The sequence below is a fragment of the Podarcis melisellensis genome (assembly GCF_964234715.1).
Source record: "Podarcis melisellensis genome assembly, chromosome: 15".
NCBI classification, from domain to species: Eukaryota; Metazoa; Chordata; class Lepidosauria; order Squamata; family Lacertidae; genus Podarcis; species Podarcis melisellensis.
Window position 1 is genome coordinate 22,661,373 of NC_138532.1, and position 27,643 is coordinate 22,689,015.

At 41.2% G+C, this 27,643-nt stretch overlaps 2 protein-coding genes across 2 annotated transcripts; one reads left to right on the forward strand and one right to left on the reverse strand.

Moving 5' to 3' along the window:
• Positions 1–18,017, reverse strand: LOC309357656 (uncharacterized protein). The gene is made up of 9 exons (XM_081890022.1): positions 17,793–18,017; positions 12,726–12,839; positions 11,644–11,711; positions 9,846–10,089; positions 9,587–9,730; positions 6,149–6,269; positions 4,439–4,551; positions 2,158–2,241; positions 1–204 (listed from the first exon to the last, which is right to left on the reverse strand). Exons 2-9 carry the CDS (start codon positions 12,762–12,764, stop codon positions 196–198), a joined length of 822 nt encoding a protein of 273 aa, XP_081746148.1. The 5' UTR covers positions 12,765–12,839; positions 17,793–18,017; the 3' UTR covers positions 1–195.
• On the forward strand, positions 17,801–27,643 carry SC5D (sterol-C5-desaturase). Its single transcript, XM_081890012.1, has 5 exons — positions 17,801–18,020; positions 21,051–21,268; positions 23,184–23,316; positions 24,417–24,517; positions 25,967–27,643. Exons 2-5 carry the CDS (start codon positions 21,059–21,061, stop codon positions 26,417–26,419), a joined length of 897 nt encoding a protein of 298 aa, XP_081746138.1. The 5' UTR covers positions 17,801–18,020; positions 21,051–21,058; the 3' UTR covers positions 26,420–27,643.

The following is a 27,643-nucleotide window of genomic DNA, read 5'->3' on the forward strand; positions in this document are numbered from 1 at the left end:
TAATTTAAACATGGTTTATTCTTAATAAAACTTTGTGTTCAGATATGCTCATTTCCTGTTTGTTATTGCATCACATGGGGAATCAATATAAATATAAAGTAGCGTTACACTCACATACATTACCCTGAAATGAAACATAAGCGTATAAAAAAGCCTTACATTATTCAGGTGCTCTTTTCCTCTCTTCTGTTTCTGTTAAATACCCTTTAAATGAAATATATCATACAGAATGAGTTAAGCATGTACCTCAGTCAATTATGTAGCAAGTTCCTCTATGAGAGCAGAATATCATTCTTGTTAAGGGAGAGATATTCTGTTAATAGTGCAAATCCTGGTTTTAATAGGTGCATTGGACTAGATGCAGTAGAACAAAATGCCTCCAGTCATCTGCAGAAGAGGGCATCTGCATTAAACTTGGCATACTTAGTACAGGACTTTAAAAAAATGAATAGCCCAAAGCTGATGTAAGAACATGAGACCTTCTGGATCAGTCCAATGGTCCATCTAATCTAGCATCCTGTTCTCACAGCCAACTGGATGCCTTTGGGAAGCCCACAATGGCATTCCACCCACCTGTGATACCCACCAACTGGTGTTCAGAGGCATACTGAGAGTGGAGGTGGAACACAGCTATTTTGGCTAGCAGGCATTGATAACCCAGAAAGCCAACCCAGAAAGCCTATGCTCAGGCCTCAAAGGACTATTCAGGCACAGAAAGGAATAACAATTCTAACACTGCCTCGCTGTGATTGGGCAGGCCGTATGAAGCCCCTGAGTTGGCGGATGGGTCAGGTATAAGGAGTCTTGACTTCTGCCCTTTGCTGGTGCAAGGGAACAATGGTAAGCACACACTTAGAAAATAAGAGTTGAATGTCCTTAAATCAAGCATATTGAGATAATCCAGGCAGCTTCCAAAAAGCAGCCCAGGTACTCAGATACCATGGTGGGGAGTGACATTCTGGGGCTTGCACAGGCAATCCAGCCTCTCTGTGCACTGTGAAGCTTCCTCATCAAGGGTAGTCCTACCTCTCAAATGCCCCAAGTCAATCAGATGTCAGGGGCTAGACTCTTTGGCATGATAAGCTCCTGAAATAAGATTCTGGAAACAGCTGGTATCTACAGTCAAGGGAATTAAACAGCTCCAGGTCTATGACAGACACTTGTACTCCACCCACATATATGAGCAGCAAAGAGCTGGACCGTCTCTATACACATAAGTTAATTTTATGAAGCTTCCTGCCACAATTTGTGGTAATGGCCATGAGCTTAGGAGGCTTAAGATGGAATCACATACCTCTATGGGGGATGGGAAAATACATGTAACTAATTAAATGCAAAATCTGCAAAACACCACATGAAGAAAAGTCCTTCACATAATGCAAAATTAACTAGTTACTAATGGAAATAACCGGGACACGGGTGGTGCTGTGGGTTAAACCACAGAGCCTAGGGCTTGCCGATCAGAAGGTTGGTGGTTCGAATCCCTGCGGTGGGGTGAGTTCCTATTGCTCAGTCCCTGCTCCTGCCAACCTAGCAGTTCGAAAGCACATCATAGTGCAAGTAGATAAATAGGTACCGCTCCGGCGGGAAGGTAAACGCCATTTCCGTGTGCTGCTGTGGTTCGCCAGAAGCGGCTTAGTCATGCTGGCCACATGACCCAGAAGCTGTTTGCTGGCTCCCTCGGCCAGTAAAGCGGGATGAGCGCCGCAACCCCAGAGTTGGTCACGACTGGACCTAATGGTCAGGGGTCCCTTTAGCCTTTGCCTATTGGAAATAACTAATGGAATTTGCAATTACTGCCACAAGATGTAGTGGTGGGCAGCAAATGATTAGACAAATGTATTTATAAGTCTATTAATGGGTATTGACCATGATAGCTAAATGGAACCTTCACGTTCAGAACCTTAAAACAGCAATTGCCAGGGGTGGGGGCAAATGGCAAAAGAGAATTGTTGCACGCATAGTCTGCTTATGTTCTTCCTGGAAGAATCTGGCTGGCCACTGAAGAAAATGGATGCTAGACACAATGGATCTGATTTAAGAGAATTCTAGTGCTTACATTCTGTTGTTTATGCATTGAGCATAAAGATGGATATAGTTGTCTGTCCCCCAGAATGCTTGTAATAAAACTACCCCCCAGCCACAGATTCCTTTCTACTGAGCTTTCTTTTCATATTCCAGCAGATCTTCCATGTCCTCGTCCACCACTTTATTCAGCTCTGTCAAGATAACATCTAAAGCCTGAAATACACAAGAGAGGCATCCCAAAATTTAGATAAAAAGGAAAAAGTGAGGGCGGGAGCTGATCCAGGGAAAGAAACAAGCTTAACACTTTCTTTAAATTGAGGCCTTTACACAAGTCAGGTTACAGCACAAAGGCTTCATGCTCTGGTTTTTTTTAAAAAAAATAATATGAAATGAGAGATCTGATTTGATGTGAACCACATTGCTGTTTTCATAATAAAAGAAGTGGCAGCCACATGAGTAATTTAAGACAAAGCAATATCCCATCAGATTAGAGTCAAAAGAATGTGCCAGAGCCTGAAGACACACAAACCATGTGCCCTGCCAATCTTTCACATTTTAAGATCTATTTTTAAGGCTCCTTGCAGTAGAAAGTAGAGTTTAAAACTTGCTTACTCTGCTGCCATCTGCTGGAAAATTTGGTTTACAAATCTCTGGTTTGAAATGATTTCAACATCACAATGTTTTCCCCTCTAATAATGATATACAACCCTTAAGAGTCAGTAGTCCATCTGATCTGCAGAATGTACAAAGGTAAACAACAATGACTTCTTGAAAAACAGCACTTCCGTCAAATTAGGAGGACAAAGCGCCTCCAGAGGTAATGGGCATTTGAAAGGTCATTCAAGGACGTATCAGGACAGGCATGCTTCCTGTGGCTATAGGATTTCGATATTCAGGACTCAAGAATGGTACTTTTCGACTTTCATAAGGTTTATAAATAAATCATATCCCAGCCTTTGGTCCAGAATAATTGCACCATTCACCTTCTGGTAACTCTACGTTTGATGTGTGGCTAAAGGTAAGCAAGAATCTACTGAGGATAATGGAAGTTGTGTTTAATACAGCAAGGAAACAAAAAATAATAATTCAGGGGTGGAAACCCTGAAAATGTGTGCTCTAACTCCTAGGAACTATCTGATGATAGTTATTCTGTAACTACCTATTCTGTAAAACTATTCTGTAAAAATAAGCTAGACCCAGTGGTTCTAGATTTCTGCATTACAAGACTGTTACGATCTGCAACCAGACTGTCAGAATGTTGCAAACAGATTATATTTCAAAGGTTGTCGGAACAACTGAAGGAGCACAGTTGTCTATGCTTTCAGTGACAACTGGACACAAAGAATTAGGTTTGCAGTGCAGAGGGGGAGCCCGTTTTAGCTTAAGCGCCCTAAGGCTGAAAGGATAGTTCAGGACAGGCAAAAGAAAATACTTCTTCACACCATGCATAGTTAACCTGGAATTTGCTTCCACGAGCTGTAGTGATGACCACCAACTCAGATAGCTTTTAAAGAGGATTAGACAAATTCTTGGAGGATAAGGCTATGATCTGTCTCCACCGTTGAAGGCAGTACTGTATGTCTCTGTAAAACAGCTGCCAGGGACAGAAGTTGGGAGAGTTCTGTTGCTCTCAAATCTTGCTTGCAAGTTTCCCACAGCAGGGGCAGACTTTGGTAATCTTTCATAATATGGTGCCCTGTTCCATCTCCAGTTAAAAATGATCAGGTAGGAAGTATTGAGAAAGATCTACATATTCATTTGGAAGTAAATTTCACATACTTAAATGGGATTTCCTCACTTGCCTTGAGGAAGCCTTTTTTAATTATAGTTTTACTTACAATACATACAGCAGCATTCTGTACCAGCCTATGTGTGTGGAAGGCAAAGACCTCGATTTATCCTCCACCTCAGATACATATGATACTGTGAATGCAAAGCTGCTGTTCTGTGAGTGTAAGGAGCCCACTACCACTATGTACTTAGGGCAATTGCTGCATTGAGGCACTTAGGACAACTAATGCACTGGAGTGCTGTATTTGACTTAATTTCAGCACTGTGAAGGTTAAACAGAATATTTAATAGGGAAAGAGATATTAGGAGGAGCAATAATCTATGATTAGCAAAGGAGGGGGAATCCAGCAGCCCATGATGAAGCAGTTCTCGACTAATCTCTCTCTCTCTCTCTCTCTCTCTCTCTCTCTCTCTCTCTCTCTCTCTCTCTCTCCCTCCCTCTCTCTCTCTCTGTGTGTGTGTGTGTATGTGTTACATCCGACCCTTTCCCCTTAATTAGCTCTGAGCCTGCTCTGGTAGAGGTGGAGGCAGGGTGGGTGAAGCTCCTCTGGACACTGCAGTACAGGAAAGATAAAAGGCAGCCAAAACAATCAACATTTTAAAATATGAGCCTACTTACCACCTCGGTAAAAGCTTTCAGATGGAAATCTCCCAGGGGGATGTTCTCAGAGGTAACTCGCTGCTGCTGCTGAATGCTAAATAACTGCTTAAGGAGAATATCGAACATAAAATCTAGAAAGAAAAAGGTAGGCAAGGAAGATTGAGGGCCAAACTGGACATGGCATTTGTCATGCAGTTTGCCCTGGTGAGCTTGGAATTCTCTCTTTTTTATATTTATTATTATTTATTAATTAAATATCTATACCGCTCTTCATCCAAGGATCACAGGGCAGTTTACAATAGAAAAACACACAAATACACAGCACAGTAACAAAACTACTAGTAACACACAGTTTAAAAGGCCATAGATTAAAAACAAACAAACCTGAAATAGCAGGGGGCAGAGAGGAGCCGGGCTGGGACTCTGGCATGGGGGGGGGGGAAACAGCTTTAACTCTTTCTCCTTGCCATCTTCTCAGTTGGAATCCCTCCTCACCTGAGTGCCTGTTTTTGCAATGTGAGGTGCCAATGGGCACTTTCCTCTCAATGCAAATAACAGTTATGGGGAAGGCAATTCTAATCAGGATTCCAATCAAGCCCCTGCCCTGCTGTAACAGGTCCTGATCTAGCTTTTCCCCCACCAAATAGCACTGTATCCTTCCTGCCCCTAGAAAAATCAGCCATAACAGCAATGTGGCTATATCCCCATAAAACTGGTGTGCAAGGATTTTCTTGAGGGATAATTGATATCCACTTGAGAAATGTTGGTAGGACACTACAGCCGTATGGGCAGGGCTTTTTTTCAACCGGAACTCACTGGAACTCAGTTCTGGCACCTCTTGGGTGGACGCCATTGCCATTATAAGAGAACAAAGGATGTGTTCATGGTGAGTTCCAGCACTTCCTTTTTTAGAAAAATAGCACGGTGTATGAGTGTAGCACTATGGGTAGCTATAGCCGTTCCTGCCAGTTGTCCATGCTCTGATGACTTCCTGTTTGGTCTACTGTGATGCACTATGTAGGGTTGGCCTTGAAGATGGTCTAGAGGCTGCAATTCATGCAGATGCAACTGCTTCGTTGGTAAGGGGAGCAGCCGAATGTGACTATGCGTTATCACCAGACCTGAAAGCATTGCACTGGCTGCCAGTGAGCTACAACAATTTATGAATAACTAGAGCCTCTTTGAGAATTTTTACTGGCCTTGCCAAAATGTTGTTTACTGAATATATTGCAGATATTTTAGATATTAAAAAAAATACTCCCCCCCCCCAAAAAAAAAATCTGTGAATTTTGTTCTAGGAAAAATGTCTGAGCATGCAGGGTCTATTTGACTGTTCAGTTCCGTCTGACTCCCAGATCATGGCCAGTGAGTGGCATGCAGAAGCTGCTGCCTACAGGATTCCACTTTTGCCACACTACTACTCATTTGCTGTAACATGCAAAGGCTGACTCCTGCACTTGTTGGCAGATGCACCTGACCATCTGAATATTAAGGGTACTTTAAATCTGCAGTGTAGGTATGCCTAGTATCTGTCATATTTAAGCCCGACAACCATTGTTCATGCCACAGTAACCTTCCTTGGAAATGTAATCAAAGCTCACATCTCCGCCAGCCCTTTAGTGTTTGCAAAAGGCTTCTTAGATCCCCAGTGTTAAATAAATCCAAGATATTATGTCTTTCCCCAAAGTTACAGGCATTCCCCTCCCTCCCCAGCTGTTCAATACTCACTATCTAAAATCGCGCTTGAGTGCTCCTTCCCAGAAAACCTTGGGCCCTGCAAACCCATCTTCCCTATCAGACGCTCCAGGAGAAATATATCAATAAGTTGTTTAGCGGCAAGCACAGCAACCTGGGAGGGGAGGAGACAGAAACAGACACCCCCATTACATTTCTAAAAGAAAAAGAAAACATTCTTCAGCAGCTGCTTCTTAAGGTTTCTCATTGTGTTCAAGGAGAGAGAGTTCCAGTGGCTGCCCTTATAGGTGTGCAAACAAAGCAAGCTTAGTTTCTCTTTTTAAAAAGATCAATAATGAAATATGTTTTTATTTGTTTTTATTCTTGCAACAGTTTTATCTTTTTTATACTTGAATATGATATTGTTGTAATCTGCCCTGGGACCCTATAGTGAAATATGGGCAAGAAATCTTATTAATAAATAAATACATCTGCTTCCTGAGAATTAATGAAAGAACATATATTCCCAAACTCTACATGTAGCACAGCCCACTTAAGGGGTAAACCAATTCCCCTATGGAAGTGGCAGCAGTATCCAGCTAAAGTTCAGATAAGAGGTTCAATCCAGCAAAAACTGGATGCCTCTAAATCCAACCAAGATCAGTGGGAATAACAAGTATTGTAGTATTACTGAGACACTGAACTGTGACATGGCATTTAACTGTGATGGTTACACATACTTAACTTGCTGCATTACAACCAATTTCTTCAAGTGAGAGCAAGTGCATGACAGATTTGGAATGATTCGGCTTACCTCTCATGGACAATCTAAAAGTGTATAAATATTCTGACATTTTAAGAGATAATGATCCATGGCAGATCATATAGTGCAGGGTCAAATTGTTAATGTGCTTTAATTCAGCAGCCTCATATTTTATCCATCCCCCGAAGCTTTTTTGTCCTCAAGTATGGTGACCTTAGGGTCAGAGAAATATTGTCTCTAGAGGCTGCACTGCTGATTTCCTTAATCAGGATTGTGCCAAGCAGCACTGAACTTGAAAAATGTCACAAAGTGTGATTTCTCTTCTTTCTTTAAAAAAAAAAACAACACCAAGTTTTATTAGACCTTCCGGTTTTGTGAAGAAGTTTGAGGTATCTCAAGCAATTTCTGTTGCAGTCTAAGAAGTCAACAAAAAAACCTGTGTTAAGTTTCAAGAATCAGGATACCCCCTTCATCAGTAGTTACTTCCTGATTATTTTATTCCTACCTGTTTATACTGCTGCTGTGTGTTTCTTGCTTTTACTTGCCCTTTTATTTTTGCCACAACCATATTCCAAAAGAGCAAAATATTCAAGTGAAGTCAATTGTACTAAATTGTTAACTTCTAATAACACAAGTACAGCCCTCCTGGATCAGATCATGAAGAAGTATTTTCTTTTAGGAAACACTATATATAGATTTTATAGATAAGGCTTATCCACACTTCCCTTTCCTCCGCTCTTTCCAGGCACAGTCCGTGATTTAAAGCTCCATGTCCAAGCGCCCTTTTGCTCTGGAGTTGTCCCCACGAAAACCCACTCCTTAAAGCTTAATCAAGGCAAACAGCAATCCGTAGAAAACCCAAATTGTTGTTTGCTCCAATTCAGCTTTAAAGAACATGTTTTCATGGGGAAAGCACTGACCTGTGCCTGGAAAGTATGGCACAGGTCAGTGCTTTGTTAATAACAATGTATTCCAGTACAAAATAATAATGTATTCCAGTACAAAATCAGAGTTTTCCTGATGCCATGTTCATATCTTGAATAGGGTGGCTATGAAATATGCCTCACCTTCACACCTCTGCCTGGCCAAAGGGTGAGTTTTGATATGCTTCGTGGTTGCTGTTGTTTTTCAAAAGAGGTCTTAAAATGCCACTTTGATGCTGAGAATCAGTAAAAGGAAAAATGCTTTGCTTGGGTACTAAAGGATAAGAACTGACAGGCGGCATAAATACTTGTGGCATATGATTTATAGATTACACCCTGTCGTGTTGTAGGGAACTTGGCATGCATTGTAATGGCTTTGGTTTCTAATAAGGAAGAGTGCATTGTGATTTTGTGTAGCTCCTCGCTGACGTACATGCAGAGATGCTTGTTTGTGGAGATTACCTTGGCAGAAGAGGGGAGGTTGACGTGCTCCTGCCTGATATGCAAATAAATGAAGACAGGTCTCTGCATTGTGCCTGACAATAACAGCAATCTTTTCTTTCTTTTTTATTTCTTTCTCCAAGTAATTAGAATGTGAAGGACAGAGTCCAGACTGAATGATGTGCCTTAATAGTGAGATGAATCTCAAAGAGAAATGGCACTGAACAGACAGTGAAGAGTGGTGGTGAGAGAGGCAAACTCATTTCAGTGCATCAAGTGGAGGGAGCGTGCAACCCTCACTGCTCTTGTGGGATGATTAGAAGTAATGAAGTTCATTTTATTAATGGCAATTAATATAAAATTTGAAAATGGCAGTGGAAGGAGAAAAAGCTCAATGGCAGGTGAAGGGGACTGTGCATATCCAGAAAACCACCAGGAGTCACTTGCTAAATTTCCCATTTGAAAGGCAAGTCTGAGCATCCTGGGTTTTGTCACAGGGACCCAAACTTCTGCCCTCCCCCAACTTATTTTATTTTACCTTCTGATACATTATCTCACCCTTCCTCCAGGGTGCCTAAGGCTGTGTAAACGGATTTCTTCCTCATCTCCATTTTATTTTCACAATGCTCCTGTGGTGTAGGTTAAACTGAGAGATCGTAACTGGCTCAAGGTTACCAAGTGACTTAGATGGCTGAGTAGGGATTTGAACCTGGATCTCATAGGTCCTAGTCTAACCTCTATACCATACTGCAGCCTTCACCAAGCTGGTGCCCTCCAGTCAACTCCTATGTTACAGCAGTGCTGGTTGGCAATATTGGGAGCTGATATGTTTTTGTCTTTTGAGGCTTTATTATTTTAATTGCATAGTATGGTAGTTCTGTTTTCTATTGCAACATACATCTCAAAGTCACTATTTGCAATTTATATACATGTTGTTGTTTTGTAAAAAGCTTGTCTTAAGTACTAAGTGGTATGCAAATATATAAAATATAATCTAGAATATAGACCCCCAATAGTTCAATAGCATCAAAAAATATAAAAAGTTCCAGTTGTCTATTTCATGGTTTCTCTTAAGCGCAGCTAGCTTAACTGATAGAATAGTTTGGCCATTATGATATAATTGTAATCACTTATGATTAAATTAATGCAGGTCAATAAATGATTATTATCCATGACAGCAAAATGGACAGTCCATGTTCCATGCAGTGTAACTTTCGGCTGGAGACAAACTGGAGGGCATCAGTTGTCTTCATATCCTGTTTCTGGCTTCCCAAAGGTACGAAACAGGATGGTGGAATACACAGACCTTTGCTCTGAGCCGACAAGGTACTTTTTAAATTTTCAGAGCACAAGTTCTAGGCTTACCTCTCCCTTTTGCAGTTTAAACATTTCAGAATGATATTCATCAAGGACAGTCTGAACTAAGGCGTTGGCTTCCTCCTCAACAACACACAAGATGATCCCATCCAGCAGTTCCTCTTGGTCCAATTCTTGTTGTGCCTCTTGGATCTAAGCCAGCAGTAAAACAGTACCATCAGAGAAATTCTGCATTTATTTCATTTTGCACAGGGTGCAGGAAGGAGGAGATGTGGGAGAGAGGTGGCCAGTACTGTATATTACTCACTAGTTTTGGCAAAGCTGCATGGGCCACTTCAGTCACTATTTCATCCATACTATTGAAAATAGCAGCCCTGTTGAGGTAGTCATCGGCAAAGTCCTTCACAGCGCTTTTGACCACATCAGTAGATGTATCTCTTGCTGCTTTTGCCAAGAATGGGTCTAATGACAACGAGTGAGTGAAGTTCTCCATGTCTGACAGAGGCTCTTGTCTGGGAACCCTGGGAAAAGACTGGCCTTGATCCAGAGAGCTGTGAAAGACAATAAACTGTTTGTGCCTCTCTGTGCAAAGCTCTTGCACAATTAATGGGTGAGATGAACTAATCAACACAGCCCTGGTCAGCAAGCATTATTAACAAACGCAAAGCCATAATCTCAGAATTAATTGGATAATTCAGCAGTTGAGCCATACTTGTACATTTGCATTCATTAACTGCTTCAGTTAAAAGTGCAAGGTTTTGTATTTGTAATCTTTACGAATGACAAAGTATCTGGACAGTTACTGCTTATTTTCCAAGATACTTTGGTTTTTATTGATACATTAAAAGTTTTTTTTTATTCTTGTAATAGTTGTATATACCCCAGTGTGCATAGGTTGGCATTCAATTACATTTTACTCACATCAGGCCCACTGAAATTAATAAACATGACTAAATTAGTCCCATTAATTTTAATGGATCTGGTCTGAATAAAACTTGGTTGAAAGCATCTATAGCCTCCTGGTTATGGATGGAATTCAATGTAGTGCTATTACAAACATTATGTCTGCACAAGCGTATCAGCTTGCCAGATGGAACAATCCCCATTTTCCCTGCAAGCTGTTCTAAGCGTTCTCCACACCCACACCCACGCGAGCCAATTTGGGGCAGTGGGGGAGAAAAGAGGAGGGAAGTCCCATTGCACAAGTAGATGTTCTTGCACAGGGCTTCTGCTGACAGGGTTCATTAGGTGTGTCCTATGTGTTTATTGAGTGGGGAATCATCCTTTATTTTCTATTCTCTTATTTATCATGCTAATAGCTTATTTGCTGTTCCACATTATTGCCACCAACAATTATTCACTTAGCAGCCTCACTTATGCTGTCATACAATAATAAATGCTTGCCTCTGAGTACGTCCCATTGAATTCAGTGAGGCTTAACTTCTGTGTAGGGACTGCTCCATGGGCATAGCCTGGATTTATGTTGGGGGGGGTAGGAGTTTTGTTTGGTGGGGGGGAGAACCGAGCTATACTTGATGCGATTGGTCAGATAGTTAAGTATTTTTATTTATTTACTTGATTTAGGGGGGCAGTTGCCCTGGGTACACTCACAGACTGCACCATTTGTGAATCTGGCACATTACAGAACATTATTTATGCAAAGGGACGTGGGTGGCACTGTCGGTTAAACCAAAGAGCCTAGGACTTGCTGATCAGAAGGTTGGTGGTTCAAATCCCCGCGACAGAGTGAGCTCCCGTTGCTCAGTCCCTGCTCCTGCCAACCTAGCAGTTCGAAAGCACGTCATAGTGCAAGTAGATAAATAGGTACCGCTCCGGCGGGAAGGTAAACAGCGTTTCCGTGTGCTGCTCTGCTTCGCGCCGCAACCCCAGAGTTGGCCACAACTGGACCTAATGGTCAGGGGTCGCTTTACCTTTACCTTTATTTATGCAAAACAATTCATTTCAGATGTGGGGAAAGTCATTTTATAAGAAATCCTAGTCTGATCATATCAAAGCAATATTCAACATGCAAAAACATTCAGAATTTGTTGTGGAAAAGCAATTCAATAACTTTCAATGCAAAGGGAAAGTATTTTATTACTTACTTGGATTTTTCATGTTCACCTTTTGAAGGTTTTCTGTAAGTGAATTTCAAAGGGTGAAGTCTCTGAATCTGTGTGATACAGAGGAACATTGGTCACTTACAGTGCCAGATTTACATATAAGCTAAACAAGCTATAGCTTAGGGCCCCACTCTCTTGGGGGCCACCCAAAAATTATGAGTCTTTGTAAATTGTGTTTCTAAAGGAACCTTTGTTATTGCCAAATGCCAATGTGTTTGCATTATTAAGTTTGTTATGAAGAAAAAATCATTTTAAGTTAGAACTTAGGAATTATTTCACTCTTAATATACTTCTTCTTAATTGTATTTCACTATAATATACTTCCTCTTAATTGTATTTCAGTTCAACAATTACTTTGATAAATACATATTTTTTGTTATGTGCAAATGGTTTTAGATACCTATTAGGTCCATAAATTGCCATATAGCATATATTCAACAGAAAAAACAATAACGATTTGTTGACAAAGGACAGCTAGATATATAAAGGGCCCCATTACCTTCAGTAGCTTAGGGCCTCATCAAACCTAAATCCAGCCCTGGTCACTTACCATGAAGGATCCTTCCAGGCAGATATACAGAATGCATCCAGGTGCCAGTGGGTTAACCCTGCCATTGCCAAAAATATTATCATCATCATCTTTATAGACCTATCCTCATTCATGAACCTGTATCAACCATTTTACAAGTCCTTCAAAGCCAGTTGTAATTCATCACCGCTTTCCAGTCTCCTGGGGAAAGAAATCATGGGCACAAGCCACTGCAAATGCTTCCTACAAATGTGCCACAGAAATAATTAAAACTAACTGTATTCTGGGAGAACTCCCCTATGGATTCTGCACATCACCTTTTTGGTGTGTGTGTTAGGTAGGATACAGTGAGAAGAAGACACTAAGAGAGGTGGACTGCTGGCTATTATTTTGGTGTATTTTCAGCATTTCTAAAATGCCTTTCAGGGAAAATTCCTTTCAGAGCAGTTCACATGCAGGTTTGAAAATATGTAATAAATAATAATAATAAAGCACCGCAATTGCAAACTAAAGCACTAGTCTTAAAACACTATACCTTGAGAAAAGTTGTGAAGTCTTCCATGAGCATTTCCATGAGGATTAACAGATTAGCACATCTGAAAGCAAACTCATCACCTCCCCAGAAACAGGGAATTGGGGTTCTGGGTTCCTAGAAAGTATCCAGAGAGCAAAACTTGATTTAAGCTCTGAACAGTGAAAAAGGAGGAAGCATAGTTCTCTAAGTATTCTTTTGTATGGGTGAAATGTGCAATGGTGTTTGTACTTACCTGTGTTGCTAGGCTGTGTGTTTTGCAATAGCTACAGCTCAGCACCTCAGAAATCTGAGAAATCTGTGTCAGACTATCAAATTACAGCCACAGGATGGAAGCTATTCCTAGCTTTGATATTACTGGGCAGTCCCAACTCCTCTGCTACTCTTTGCCATTTCCAGTCCCTGTAATAATGCACCAGTATTTTTAAAAAAATGCATTCATAAACAAGTAAGTGAATAGAAGGAACAATTTTGAGGGTTGTTTACATATCTTCAGATATACTGTTACCCCTATAGCTCTGGCTAACAATTATTTTTTAACAGGATCCATATTATGAACTGAGGAAGGATCAACATGAACAATTCAAGAAACCGTTCATGCACCACACATTTGGGCTCTGGGAACCAAGACAGGCGTGACTCATTGGAGTTCCATAATTGTGGGTCACAAGCTGCAAAATTTAGTTGATCCTGCTAGCTGGTTACCTTAATACAACAATTATATAAAACAGAGGCAACATACACAGACTAGTCTGGATGTCAATTTACCAGTTATGCAAAACACAATCATTAGAATATCTTGCTCGTAGGGCACCTCTTAACTAAAATTTACCTACTTTTGTGTTACTGAACCTAAACTAAACTGGAATTATAATTAGAGACATTATGTGGGTATGTCTTTGAGCAAGCTGCCAGACTAGTATCTAACAACTGTAAACATTTATGATGCAATCCTTTGCAGGTCTGCTTAGAAGTGAATTCAACTGCAAATGCAAATGCGATTGCAGCTTCAGTATGGTTGGGGAAATGGCAGTATCATTAATCCAGATCTTAAAACATCAGAATCTCCAAACACCTCTATTTTCCATGGACATCCCTGATTTAGAGAAGATGTCCCACTTTTCCTTAGGATGTCCTATTTTCATTGGATAAATGTTGGAGGGTATGGAGTTATCTGACCTCCGAGCCATCTGAAGGCAATCCTGTATAGGGAAGGTGCTTTTTAAAAAATGTTTAATGTCTTATTATGTTTTTATATATGTTAGAAGTTGCCCAGAGTGACTGGGGCAACTCAGGAAGATATATGGGGTATAAATAGTAAAATTATCATTATGGAATGAGACGTCCCTATTTTCATCAGAGGGTACAAAACATTTCCCAAATAAAGTAAGTCCAAGTTATGCACTCGGGCATACTGGTGTGCCACAAGTGAATTGCAAGCACCCTACAGGAAATAAGTAAGTAAAGGTTCTTGAGAGCCCAACATACCCATCCTCAGAGATTACCTGTTCTGTCTCTACAAAAAAAAAAATCTAGCTCTGAGGCTGGCAAACTCTGAGAGTTTGCATGAGTCACTGTTCCAGGGTATGCCTCCTTGCATTCATGAAGCACATGCAGTACAGTGATTTCTTAACTGGGGGATGAATTAATTATTTTCTTATCTACAATCTAGAAGGCAATTAACGCTGTAGATCTATACAAGTTTTACCTGGATGTAAGCCGCATTGCAATCACTGGAACTATCTTCTGAATCAACATGCACAGGCTTGCCTGGCACAATTCAGACCTAACTTCTTATCTAAACAGAGCACGGACTCTGTTTTTGTGCTACTGTATTTAGTGATATTGCTATAGATGTCATGGGGAATAACAGATGGGCAACATTTTGCTGCGTCAACAGCCTCAGCAATTATCGTTATGTCATTTAAGGGGCATTGTGCTTGGCACACTTTGGCTCATTAGCACAAGGAAGTAACATACAGAAGAATTATTCTGGTGCCTCAAAAGTGTAGTACAACAGAACTTCTGTAGAATAAATACAAAGCATTTCCTTTTATACTTAATAAGAAAGGTTTCATTTAGTGTAAATATTGCAACAGACTTCCTTTTTAGTCCAAATTTGCCAAATTGTGAGAATTGCACCAGAATCACTTTCTTCACAAGGAGGCCCAATACCTGTTACATTTATGTACACAAATAAATTAGAATAAGCAGAGCAAAATGTTGCTATAAATTCCCCAGTGAAGCACCGTTGCTTTTTTCTTTCTTTCAACCTCTCCCTTTTCCTATGTGCCTGCTCACTCTTCAGCTGCTTTCTCTCTTTGCCACATTCTTATTTTATCTGTTTGTTAGGGTTGCCATACGTCCAGGATTTTGCAGACATATCTGAAATACTGCAGTCGGCAGCATTGTCCAGGTGGAAATCAGCAAAAAAAAAAAGTCCTGTTTTTGCCGATTTCCCACAAAAATAGCTCAAAAACGGATTATTATTATTATTATAGTTTTGCAATTTTGCCCAAAAAGATCATCAACTTTGGGCAGAACTAAAAAAAACTTCAACAACTTTGGCCAAAAAAGACAAACAAACTGAACAACTTTGCCCCCCCAAAAATATACCCCAGTGTTTGTATGTGTGTGTGTGTTAAATCCTGTGTATCTCCAAAGTATGCAGAAGTAGTAAAAACTGGAAGACCCATTCCCCTCCCCAAAAGGGGGTAAAATGGGGGAGGAGTGTGTCGTCTTCTTCTTCTTTGGCGATCACTCGTAGCCGAGTAAGATTGTCTTCCATAAACATGGTTTTAACAATGAGTTCGTAAGTGACTGTGCAGGCTATGCTGGCTGGGTGACTGGGACTCATAGGCATTGTAGTCCAGTAACATCTGAAGGGACAACAGGTTCTCCATTGCTGCTCTACACACCCGCTTTCTCCTCGGCACACCAGCTCTCTCAAAGAACTAAGTAGGAGACACAGGGTTTTATTATTTGTTGTTTAGTCGTTTAGTCGTGTCCGACTCTTCGTGACCCCATGGACCAGAGCACGCCAGGCACTCCTGTCTTCCACTGCCTCCCGCAGTTGGTCAGACTCATGTTTGTAGCTTCGAGAACACTGTCCAACCAACTCGTCCTCTGTCGTCCCCTTCTCCTTGTGCCCTCCATCTTTCCCAACATCAGGGTCTTTACCAGGGAGTTTTCTCTTCTCATGAGGTGGCCAAAGTATTGGAGCCTCAGCTTCACGATCTGCCCTTCCAGTGAGCATTCATGCCCGATTTCCTTAAGAATGGAGAGGTTTGATCTTCTTGCAGTCCATGGGACTCTCAAGAGTCTCCTCCAACACCATAATTCAAAAGCATCAATTCTTCGGCGATCAGCCTTCTTTATGGTCCAGCTCTCACTTCCATACATCACTACTGGGAAAACCATGGCTTTATTATAGGACCCAGCAAACTTCAAAAGTTTCATGCTGATGCCCTTCTCTCACAGGACACCTGGCTCCAAGTGAGGAAGTGTCAGTGCTACTAACTAGGGCAACCGCATCATGCCAAAAGTCTGGAAGGAATCTCTTCCCATTCCTGTGGAGTCAATCTGTGTGTGGCCATAGTTAGGAAAGATTGCAATGCAATGCAATCCTGAAAAGGTTTTATTCAGAATAGGATAGGATTGACTTCTAGATAGGTGTGCATATCATCGAAGTCTTGATCCCTGGACTTGATGGGGTTGCTTTGGAGGCAAAGAGGTCCTCTAGGTTTCTGCCCCATCCTCCTCTCTTGCACATAAATAATAATAGTAATAATAATAATAAATTTATTTATACCCCATACATTTGAAATATGAGCAACAGTGTGAAATATTAAGATAACTAGGTTAAATTGAATGTATTGAATACTATAGGCAAAATACACAGCATTTGAGGGTAGATACAGAAACCATGAAAGGGGAGGATGGGAAGTCAATTGATAAAGTAACTTATGGTTTATGTAAAAATTTGTAACGCTTTTTTGTGTGAAAAAGTAACTTTTTTAAAAAAACAAACAAATGCATAGTACATGCACAGCATATTATACCATATGTGTGGGTCAAGCAGCAGATCTTTTATCATTATTTACTTTACTGCTCTTTTCATTCTAAACAAAGGACAGTTTATTCTGAATTTGTTAAGCATGATACCAGATGGTGATCAAGTGAACATCACATATCTGTTGTTTAATTTGGGACAGCTGCAAGATTTGCAGCGGCTGCCCAAAAGCTGAGCAATTTTATTGAGGTAAATATGGTGAACAGCAAGTATTTAATGGGATGATTTTAATATATTAGTTTCCTTTAACCATTTGTATGTTAACATTTTTGAGTACTGTTATTATTATTACTTTTGGTATATTTTAATATATATATAGGTTCTATATAATTTTTTCCCTGTGGTTGGTATTATGACCATTAATATTGAAACAATAAACTATTCCATCATAAAATCTATAGTGACCATGTGAAAGTGGGCAGTCAGAGGTGGATCTCAACCAGTTGAAGACCACTATATATAGTTTTCTCTTTTTTAAAAAACAAAAACGCTTTTGAGGGGGTTTTTTAACCATGACGTGGTGAATAATTTTTATGAAGTGAGATGTGCGCGCCCTTGATTACTGAACGCTGGTCACATCAACCTGCTGCTGAGGCTGACACACCTGAGGTAAAAAAAAAACAACTAGGCCAACTTCCCCCTCAGAGATCCATCCTCCCCTTGAGAAGCTTCTGACAGGGTACTTTTTTACCTCAGGAACGGAAAAACAAAACCGCGCGACACGCCTAGCCCCGCCCTCTTTCGACGCCCGGCCTGCTCATTGGCTCGCGGCCTCCTCCTTTCCTCCAACTGCCCCGCCCCTCTCTGGAGACCCGTCCAATCCGACGCCGTACCTTGAGCCACGCGCGGGTGTCGTCACACAACAGGCCAGCGTCGCGCGACTCCTGGCCAGGGGCGCTGTCGTCCCATCAGGCTAGCGATTCCTTCTCTTTGCCCGCCCCCTCTTTCCCCCCTCAGCCATTGGGCCGCTATCCGCAGCGGCCACGCCCACCGCTTACCTGCTCACACGTCACGTCGCGAGAGCGTTGGATTTCGACCTGCGCGGCGCTTTTGGCGGAGTAAGAGGAAGGAGGCGGCGCAGGATCAGGCAGAGGAAACACCTGTGGAGGGCGAGGGGCCTCCCTGGGCTCGAAGGACAAAGGGCGGACGGTTCCCAGAATGCAACGGGGTGTAGCCCCCCAATAGTCCGCCTTCTGGTCCTCCTCCTGTGCGCAAGCCCCTTTTGGGTAAGTAGGGTGCAGCTACTTGCGGGGCTTAAAATTCAATCTGCTTGGGCGTCATGGTGGCTTTTTAATTGCAGGAGCTCTTTTTGAAACAGCAGGAACAAATTGGCAGGTTCTGTAGCTTGTCCTCAAAGTTGCCTCTTACTCAGGCCATACATTTAAAACATGCTTTAGTTATTTATTCCATGTATATCCCACCTTTTTCTCCGAGAAGCTCAAGGTGGCATGTATGTTTCCCCCCATTTTCTCCTGGCAACAGCCCTGTGGGGTTAGGTTTAGGCTGAGAGTGTGTGGCTGGCCCAACAGCCCTCCTGATAATAATAATAATAGTAATAATAATAATAAATTATTTATTTATTCATACCCCACCCATCTGGCTGGGTTTTCCCAGCCACTCTGGGTGGCTTCCAACAAAAGATTAAAAATACATTAAAACATCAGTCATTAAAAACTTCCCTAAACAGGGCTGCCTTCAGATGTCTCATGGGTGATTTCAGATCCTAGTCTGACGCTAACCACTGCACCACACGGGCATCACAATATAAAGTCACTTCCCAGGCGTCCTCAAATTCAGCCTTTTGTCAAATCCTTTGGTTCTTTTATCCTTTTCAAGGGATAAATGTTTTGAGACTAAAATTCCCATCATCCCTGACCACTGGTCCTGCTAGCTAGGGATCGTGGGAGTTGTAGGCCAAAAACATGGAGGGCTGAGTTTGAAGAAGCCCTCCATGTTTTTGGCCTACAAACAGTCGTAGCTGTCTTTCCCCCCCGAATAATTATGGGAGCTGTAGTTTATTAAGAGTTCCAAACAATACCTATAATTAGAGGCGTAAAGTGTTTTAAGGAATGGCAGAAAGACCTTGCCAAGTTTTTTGGGCAAGGGAAAAAACCCACGCATAAAATTTAAGCTACTAACAGAGTTGAAGGAAAAAGGAGGCTTTGCGATCCCTGACCTTAAACTGTACTTAATTAAACTGTATTAATTAAAAACACGGAAGTCCTAGATCTGGAGGGATGGGATATTGTGTACGTGTGGCATGGCTACATAGGCTATGACAAGGTTAAATCCCACAAAGGATTTTTAAATCATATTGTGAGAAGGGCATTATATGAAGTATGGGAGAGGAGTGGAAAATCAGTGGTAACCAAAACACCATGGTGGCTGTCACCAATAGAATCTATATCAGTTCACAGGATGAATATGAACAGCGATTGGCTAACATATAAGGATTTAGTAGAGGAAACATGTAGTGATCCGAAAATAAAGGGCCGAAGCGAATTGAAACAGAAGGGAATAACCTGGCTGCAGTACTATCAATCAAAAGCCGCCCTTGAAAAGGATAAAAGAACCGAAGGATTTGACAAAAAAAAAATCCTGTCTGGAGAAGGATATTTTATATAATAATCAAAAGACACTTTCTAAAATGTACAAACTACTTTTGAATAGGCAAAGAAAGGAGGAAGATATCAAAGAAATTACAGTAAAATTGGAGAGGGACCTGGGACATACGATCAAACCCAATATTTGGAATGAATTATGGACTAAAAATATAAAATTCATGGCTTGTTTCCTTATAAGGGAGAATCTTATGAAAATGTACTATAGGTGGTACCTGACCCCTGTAAAAATAAATAAATCAAACAATAACAAGTGCTGGCGATGTAAGGAACAGATAGGAACATACTATCATATGTGGTGGTCCTGTCTAGAGATACAAAGATTTTGGAACATGATTTATGAAGAGATAAAGAGATTGATAAAAACTACATTTAGTAAGAAACCGGAAGAATTTATACTAGGAATGGTTTCAGATAATATTCCCAAAAACAAAACTAGGTTATTTACCATATTTTTCGCAGCATAGGACGCACTTTTTCCCTCCTAAAAAGCAAGGGAAAATGTGTGTGCATCCTATGGAGCGAATGCAGGGGGGAGGCAGGCGGGAAAAGCCCCCAGGAGCTGCACACAAGCAGCTCCGTCCCTTCTCCCACCTCCCAGAAAAGCCAGGAGAAGCCGCAATCTCTTTAAAGGGGTTGCGCGGTTCTGCAGGCTTTTGGGAGAGGTGAGGGAATCCCCCCCACCAGCCAGGAAAGCCCTGCGCAGCGTCTCCCGACAAGGAGAGGCTGCATGGGGCTAAAGGGGAAGCCAAAACAGCGAGCGGGATCCATCCCGCTCGCTGCCTTGGCTTGCTCCATAGCTGCTTTGGCTCATCTTTTTTTCTTTTTTCTTTTCTTTTATCTTTTCCATAGTTGCTTATGTTCTGTGTTATGTACTCTGATATTTTTTGTAGTTTTTAAAGGTTTTTTTTCCATTACTATTAAGGAATTTTCCTTTGTAATTTTGGTTGTCTATATTTATATGTACCTGTTTAATGCAAAATAAAAGTTAAAAAATAAATAAATAAGAGTGCCGAAAGTTGGTAGGATACCTCCCAGAGTGAAGGCCAAAATGAGGAATTAGTACAGCTTTTCTAGCCTCTTCTTTCCATGTCCATGTTCCTGTTTCCGATGAAGAAGTGTGCATGCACACGAAAGCTCATACCAAGAACTAACTTAGTTGGTCTTTAAGGTGCTACTGGAAGGAATTTTTTTATTTTGTTTTGACTATGGCAGACCAACACGGCTACCTATCTGTAACTAAAAACTATGTAAAAGTTTGTCTTACCAATAAGCTCTTCAAATTATTTTCCACTTGTATTACCCATTCACTAATGCTTGTTTTGCCACATTATGTGTTCCTTATTATTTTTGTTTGAATAAGGCATTTAAGGTAAAGCTTTTTTGCTTCCTTAACTCTGCTCATTTGCCATGCTGGCATTCTGTTAGATTATTTGTATATTGTTAGTTCACTAAATATATGGGAACTCATTTGCATAGGGTCCTTGTCAACTCAGTGTTTTGAGGAAGACAAGCTTTTTATTTGCAGCATTGTAGCCTATTTTTAGAAAAGCCTACCTGTCAAGGTTACCATTCTTATGTCTTCACTGTGGTTTGATGTACCCCCTTCCATTAATTCATGGCAATTTTATGCAGGTACAACAATGGATCTTGTCCTGGCATATGCAGATGACTCCGTTTTGACGCCTTATGTTTATCCAGCAGCATGGCCAGAAGATAACCCTTTTCGACAGTTTATTAGCCTTATTGTCATAACAAATGTGGGTGCTCTTATCCTTTATTTGCTGATTGGCAGTCTCAGCTACTACTTCATATTTGATCACTCACTAAAGAAACATCCTCAGTATTTGGAGGTGAGTCACTGTGTCACAGCTCTTCCCTTTTCTAAGTTCTTCAGTGGTCTATGGCTAGACTTCAGAGAGTCTTGTATGTACCTTTCTGGAATTTCTGTACGCAAACAGACCTCTGCTGTGTGTGGTGCTTTTGTTTGTTTGTTTTCACCCTAGTAAATGCAGTCACGTTTTAACCAATATGGTCATTTTGGAACATCCTTGTAACACTAACATTTTGAAATGCAAACAGTTTAGATTTAAACTATGGGTGTTTTCAGTGTGATTTGCTATTTCGGTGAAAGCATTTTCTTCCCTTAGCATTTCTAGGCCTAATCTGCTTAAGGTTGTTATGCTCTAACTATTTTGTGCAAATGTTCATTGGGTTCTGGAGTGTAGTGAGGTAGCCTTTTTAATTCGCAGAGCTTAAAGAGCTAGAACGGTGATTTTTCCACCTATTCTTTCTGAACCTGCTTGCTTAAGATTGCGGTGGTGACTCTAGCGTTTATGTAAACTAATCTGGATTACTGGAGTATGAAGAAATTACTCACATTCCAAGTAAGATTATCTAGTACCTAATTTAGGGCTTCACAGATGTTGTCAGACTTCAACATCCAGTCAGCATTCCCAGTGGCCAGCGTCAATTGGAATTGTTGTACAGCAACATCTGGATTATGTAACTCTGATCTAGCCTAACAAGTTTCTATCTGACTGGCAGCAGCTCTCTAAATCTCTTTCACAGGCTTTGATATGTGGTATCCTCCTTAATTAAGAGATACTGGGGTTTGAACCTTGGGATTTAGCTCTTCTAGTAAAGGAAAGCTCTTTGGGTGAGGTTAAAGTAGTTTTGTGGGGGAAAGGAAGCAAGCAGAGCCTCACAGCTATTTTGCCATAAGTATAGATCCCCAGGGTAGTAGCTCTAAAGCAGGTGCAGGCAAACTCGGCCCTCCAGATGTTTTGGGACTACAACTCCCATCATCCCTATCTAACAGGACCAGTGGTCGAGGATGATGGGAATTGTAGTCCCAAAACATCTGGAGGGTCGAGTTTGCCTATGCCTGCTCTAAAGCAGAATGCAGGCAACAGTAAGGGGCGGGGTCCTAGGAATCTCACAGCTAGCTTGGCCACAAGCATTGTTACCTGATGGGGTGTAGGTTTTGCCTTTCCTTACCAGGTCTAGGGCTGACCTTTAAAGCCCTAAACGGCCTCGGTCCAGTATACCTGAGGGAGCGTCTCCACCCCCATCATTCTGCCCGGACGCTGAGGTCCAGCGCCGAGGGCCTTCTGGCGGTTCCCTCATTGCGAGAAGCAAAGCTACAGGGAACCAGGCAGAGGGCCTTCTCGGTAGTGGCGCCCACCCTCTGGAACGCCCTTCCAGCAGATGTCAAAGCGATAAACAACTACCTGACATTCAGAAGACATCTTAAGGCAGGCCTGTTCAGGGAAGTTTTTAACGTGTGATTTTACTGTATTTTTGGTTTTTATGGAAGCCGCCCAGAGTGGCTGGGGAGGCCCAGCCAGATGGGCGGGGTATAAATAATAAATTATTATTATTATTATTATTATTCCTTACCAGGTCTAGTAAACCTCATCTGTCTGAGATGAGTCCTTTTAACAAGGTTTTTCACAAAGAAACATGACCTGTTTATCTTTCTGCTTTGCAGAATAATAGATACTTATGTTTTTAAAACATGCACGCTTCTCAAAGCAGTGTACTATACTGGCAAAAACTAAGCTAGGAAATCTCAGTTTCAAATGTCATTTTGTCATGTGACATTAGACAATCCTCTCTTTGCTTCAGCTTCTGACCTGCAGTATGCAGATAACAATACGTCTCTGCCTTAAAAGGACTACTGGGATAATATTTGTGCTAAATTTTCTAAAATGCCGTAAATGTACAGGATATTATTTTATACAAAGTGTCTTCTCCTGTGTTCAGAATCAAGTGCAGCGTGAGATCAAATTCACCCTCAAATCAATGCCATGGATCAGTATCCCCACGGTTGCCATCTTCTTTGCTGAAGTAAGAGGTTACAGCAAACTCTATGATAACATTGAAGACTCTCCTTATGGTAAGGAAACTGCTTGGCAAGTGCTCTTTATAGGGTCAAAGTCTCTGTCCTATCCTTATCTCAAGAGTCCACTTTATGTAACTTATTTCTCATTTCTTCGAACCACCATTTGTTGTACATAGGATGGCCTCTTATTTATTTCTTCTCACGGGACCTTGCTACATATGACATGCGTATTAAAGCCCAAGCACTAGAAACAAAGGGAGTCAGATCAGTAGTCCATCTAGCTCAGTATTGTGTGCACAGACTGGCAGCAGCATTCCAGGGTTTCAGGCAAGTGTCTCTCCCAGCACTACCTAGAGATGCTGGGGCCTTCTGCATGCGCTACCACTGAGCTCTGATATTTCCCCATTGTTCTTGTTTGGGGGAGGGAAGGGGTTGAATGTGCAAAAGCAGGAAAAGATAGAGTGCAAAACCCCACCTACTGTTTTTCTCCTTCAAATTCCTTCCACGACAGGACTGGCCATGAGCCAGCCATATGTGAATGAGGCAAAGTATTATGTGTGTCTGAGAATTATCTATTACGCTCACCTTTTAGCCATGGAGAGAGCAATCAGCACCCAAAGTTGCTGTGGCAAGGGTGCAACAATTCAGTTGACCACAGATGATTGACTAGTGATGTCAGATGACATCGTCTGATTGACAAGGGGAAACAGTTTAACAAACAAGTGGCCAAGTTGGACCCTCCCCCCCCCCCCCCCCCGGATGGCAAAGAATGGTCTACAGGCCAGACGTTCTGAGCTCCTGTTGTAAGTCAGCAACATCTAAAGCAGTTCCTTTGGCTTAGTCAGTATGTGTTTCTAAAGCACCTGTGTACTTATTTGAACACCTTGCCATGGTAAACAGACTTTGTTTGGCTGGAGTTGCTCTTCAGGTTTTATCTCTTTAGCCTTCAGATCCTTTCCAATGTATTAATTAGCTCTGTTTGCTTGAGATTCAGCTTTGCCAAAGGCTCAAGTAAGGAAACTTCTTTCAAAATGGATTTCATAAAAACTACTTTTTTGTTTTCATAATCCAATATTGTACAAATCTAGAAATATTCTAAACATTCTTAAATGTCTGGTTAAAAAAGAAACTCACGCCTTTCTTTTTTTGTCTAGGTTGGTTTGGTGTTATCCTCAGCATGCTCTCTTTCCTCTTCTTTACTGATATGTGTATCTACTGGATTCATCGATTTCTCCATCATAAGCTTTTGTATAAGGTATGGCAAAGTGTTAAATAGTAAGACATGCTTAGAGAACAGTGCACCCAATCTGGAGGAAGCATTCCATGTGCAGATGAAGGTGGAGTGAAGGGACTCTCCATGTATCAAGGCAGTATGTCCCTCATTACCAGATGCTGGAGACAAAAGGCAGGGAAGGACCCTCAGTTTCATGCCTTGCTTCTGACTGGCTGCTGGTGCAAATAGAATGCTAGAGTAGATGTACCTCAGTCTGATCCATGAAGGCTTTTCTAGAGTTCCTACAGGGATCAGCCATTTTGGAGATAGGAAACACTTGCATCCACTGTGCTCTTCTCTAGCATTGTTTCCTCTGCAGCAAATCAGTTATGTGGTCATATGCAGCAATAGGGTAAGCCAGGTAGCATGTTGCTGCTTCTTAAGCTTTTCTGAGTTTTGCTGTTTGAGTCTAATTTCTCGGTTCAGTGTCTACATAACTTGCTTTACTGTAGACCACTAATAATAGGATTCAAGGCAGATGTGTGTGAAGCTGTGTGATAAATGTATACTTTGAGGTAGGAAACTTATGAATATGCATCTGGCCCTAGAGGCTACTTGCTTAACTTGTAGGAAAAGCCAGAGAACTAAAAAACTAGCACCAGCAGCCCAGTGTTGATAGGATCAAGTGCAAAGGATAGTACGGCCCCGAGGTTGGTGCAGCATGACAATAAGAAAAGAAAACCAAGGAGTTACCTTTCTCCAACTGCTAAGGGGGTACCGTTATTGTGGTGCTAGATCTCAAGGCATTGGAGTATAGTAGAGCTGGAAAAGTTATCCAAAAGGGTGGCAAAAATGATGAGAGAATGGAACGTTTTCTTTAAAAGAAAAGTTTTTAAAAGTGTAATCAAAACATAGGACAGAACATAGTGGCTGCAAGGACAGACATAGTACAGATGTATAAATCATGAATAGCACAGAGAAAGAAATTGATGTAGCCCAACAAAAGGAAGTATTTCAGACACTCAGTAATATATGGATTTCACTCTTTTCACCAAATAACTTGATAGTAGTTGTCTCTCTTTTTTCTAAACTAAAAAGCATTGGATGCATTAATTCTTCCTTATGGAAAGCGTGGTCCAATTTGACAGTTACATTTCCCTTTTCTGTATCTCTCTTTCCACCCATCAACTCTCCACACTTTGCTTTTTAAAGACTGTGAACTAGGTTTTAAATGTAGCCGGGCCAGGGGTTCATGTAGCAGAATTGTGATCTTTGCCATCTTATTTTTCAATAAAATAAAAGCCTAGCTTGATTCTCACATACTTGTAGTAGCCACACACACAAATAATCCACCACCTCTCTGTCAGGGCATCTCAGAATGTTCTTTCCTTGCGACAGGTGACACTTTCTGTTGCTGTATTAAAGTGAAAGTGTTCTGGGCTCTTTCTTGTTTCTATTCTAAGGTTCTAATTCCTCTCTTTTCTTCCACAGCGTTTGCACAAGCCCCATCACCTGTGGAAGATCCCAACTCCATTTGCAAGCCATGCTTTTCACCCCATGGATGGCTTCCTTCAAAGCATCCCTTATCACATCTACCCATTCCTTTTTCCTCTGCACAAGATGACCTATTTGGGCCTCTATGTCTTCGTCAATATCTGGACAATCTCCATCCATGACGGGGACTATCATGTTCCTGGCATACTGAAGGAAATTATCAATGGTGCCGCCCATCACACTGATCACCATTTGTACTTTGATTACAACTATGGCCAGTATTTTACACTCTGGGATAGAATTGGGGGCTCATACAAACACCCTTCTTCTTTTGAAGGGAAAGGGCCCCATGATTATTTGAAAAAGCTCAAAGAAAGCAAATTGAGCAGTTTTAAAAATGGCTGTGGGGATGAGGGAGTGCTAGAGGAAGGCAGTTTTAAAAATAAATAGGCTCCTCCCTCTCCAAGGATCAGAAAGCCCTATATGCATTATTTTTAAATAACTATATAAACTTCCCTCTCCTGTAACACTACTGGGAGACAGGCACTGTAGACATCACTCAGATACCTTGGTGATGGAATTATATAATTGAGAACTAAGTTGTTCTGTAATGAAGACTACACTTGGTAAGCCAGAAATACATAAGTTGCGAGTTGCAGAGCAACAACTTTGTTGTATACAGTAATGGAGAAAATGCCTGTAGCTGATGATGCTAATGGTAAGTTAATTTGGGAACACTGCTTTTTCTTGCACGATACATAGGAGCCGAAACCTGACATGAACTCTGTTGCCATTGGAATGAGTTTAGAAGCCATTTGCTTCTTTGTGCGACCCTTAACACTCTTGAATCCATAGTTTGCAGTTCAGTTAAAATTCCAGCAAGATGCTAGAAGTCAGTGTGTGGAGTTGACAAACTAGATAGCTGCCTTTGTGACTGCATTTACTAGCGTGAAAATGGGCTTGCAGGATGAATATCAAACATGCAACTTTCATGTCACTTTCTGTTTTCCAAGTGCCCCAGTTTATCAGATAAGATAAAACGGGTGGTTTTTCATGAAGCATCACATGTCCAGATTGCTTTATAGGTTGTTTTCAAAAGATGCTCCCTAGCTTTTTAGAAAATATGTGTTTAAATGCCCTTTTTCCTTAATTGAACCACAAGGTTGATGCCTGACTTCAGTTGTGGAGTAGATACTTGTTTGGTATTTCAATGTCCCTCTGTTGAAAGCACCATAATGCAAATGCAGAAAATAAAGCAAAGGGACTATTGCTATGTTTTCAGAATGCCTTTGTTATACTTTCAGGAATCCTTTGGATGATTATCTTATAGGGAATCACAGTGAAGCACACGGTAACGTTGCCTTTCCATAGAGTGCATTGTATATTAGAAGCAGAGCAATGTGATCTAGCTAAAGACAAAAATGATCAGATTCTCAAGGCTGTAGAGCGCTCTTTGCAATTCTCGAGGGGCCCTATGAGAGTGAAGGGGACAGAGGTTTGGTCAAGTGAAAAAAAAGCCATCTTGGGAAGTTTTTTAAAGAGCTGAATCCCATTGTGGAGTTGGCTTCTGTTTTGAGCCTTTTTAGTGGGTCCTGTCCACCAGTAAGTTTATTTTAGTGGTGCTTGCATTAGTCAACTTATTAGTAGATTAAACCCAGCACATTTTCTAAGCTG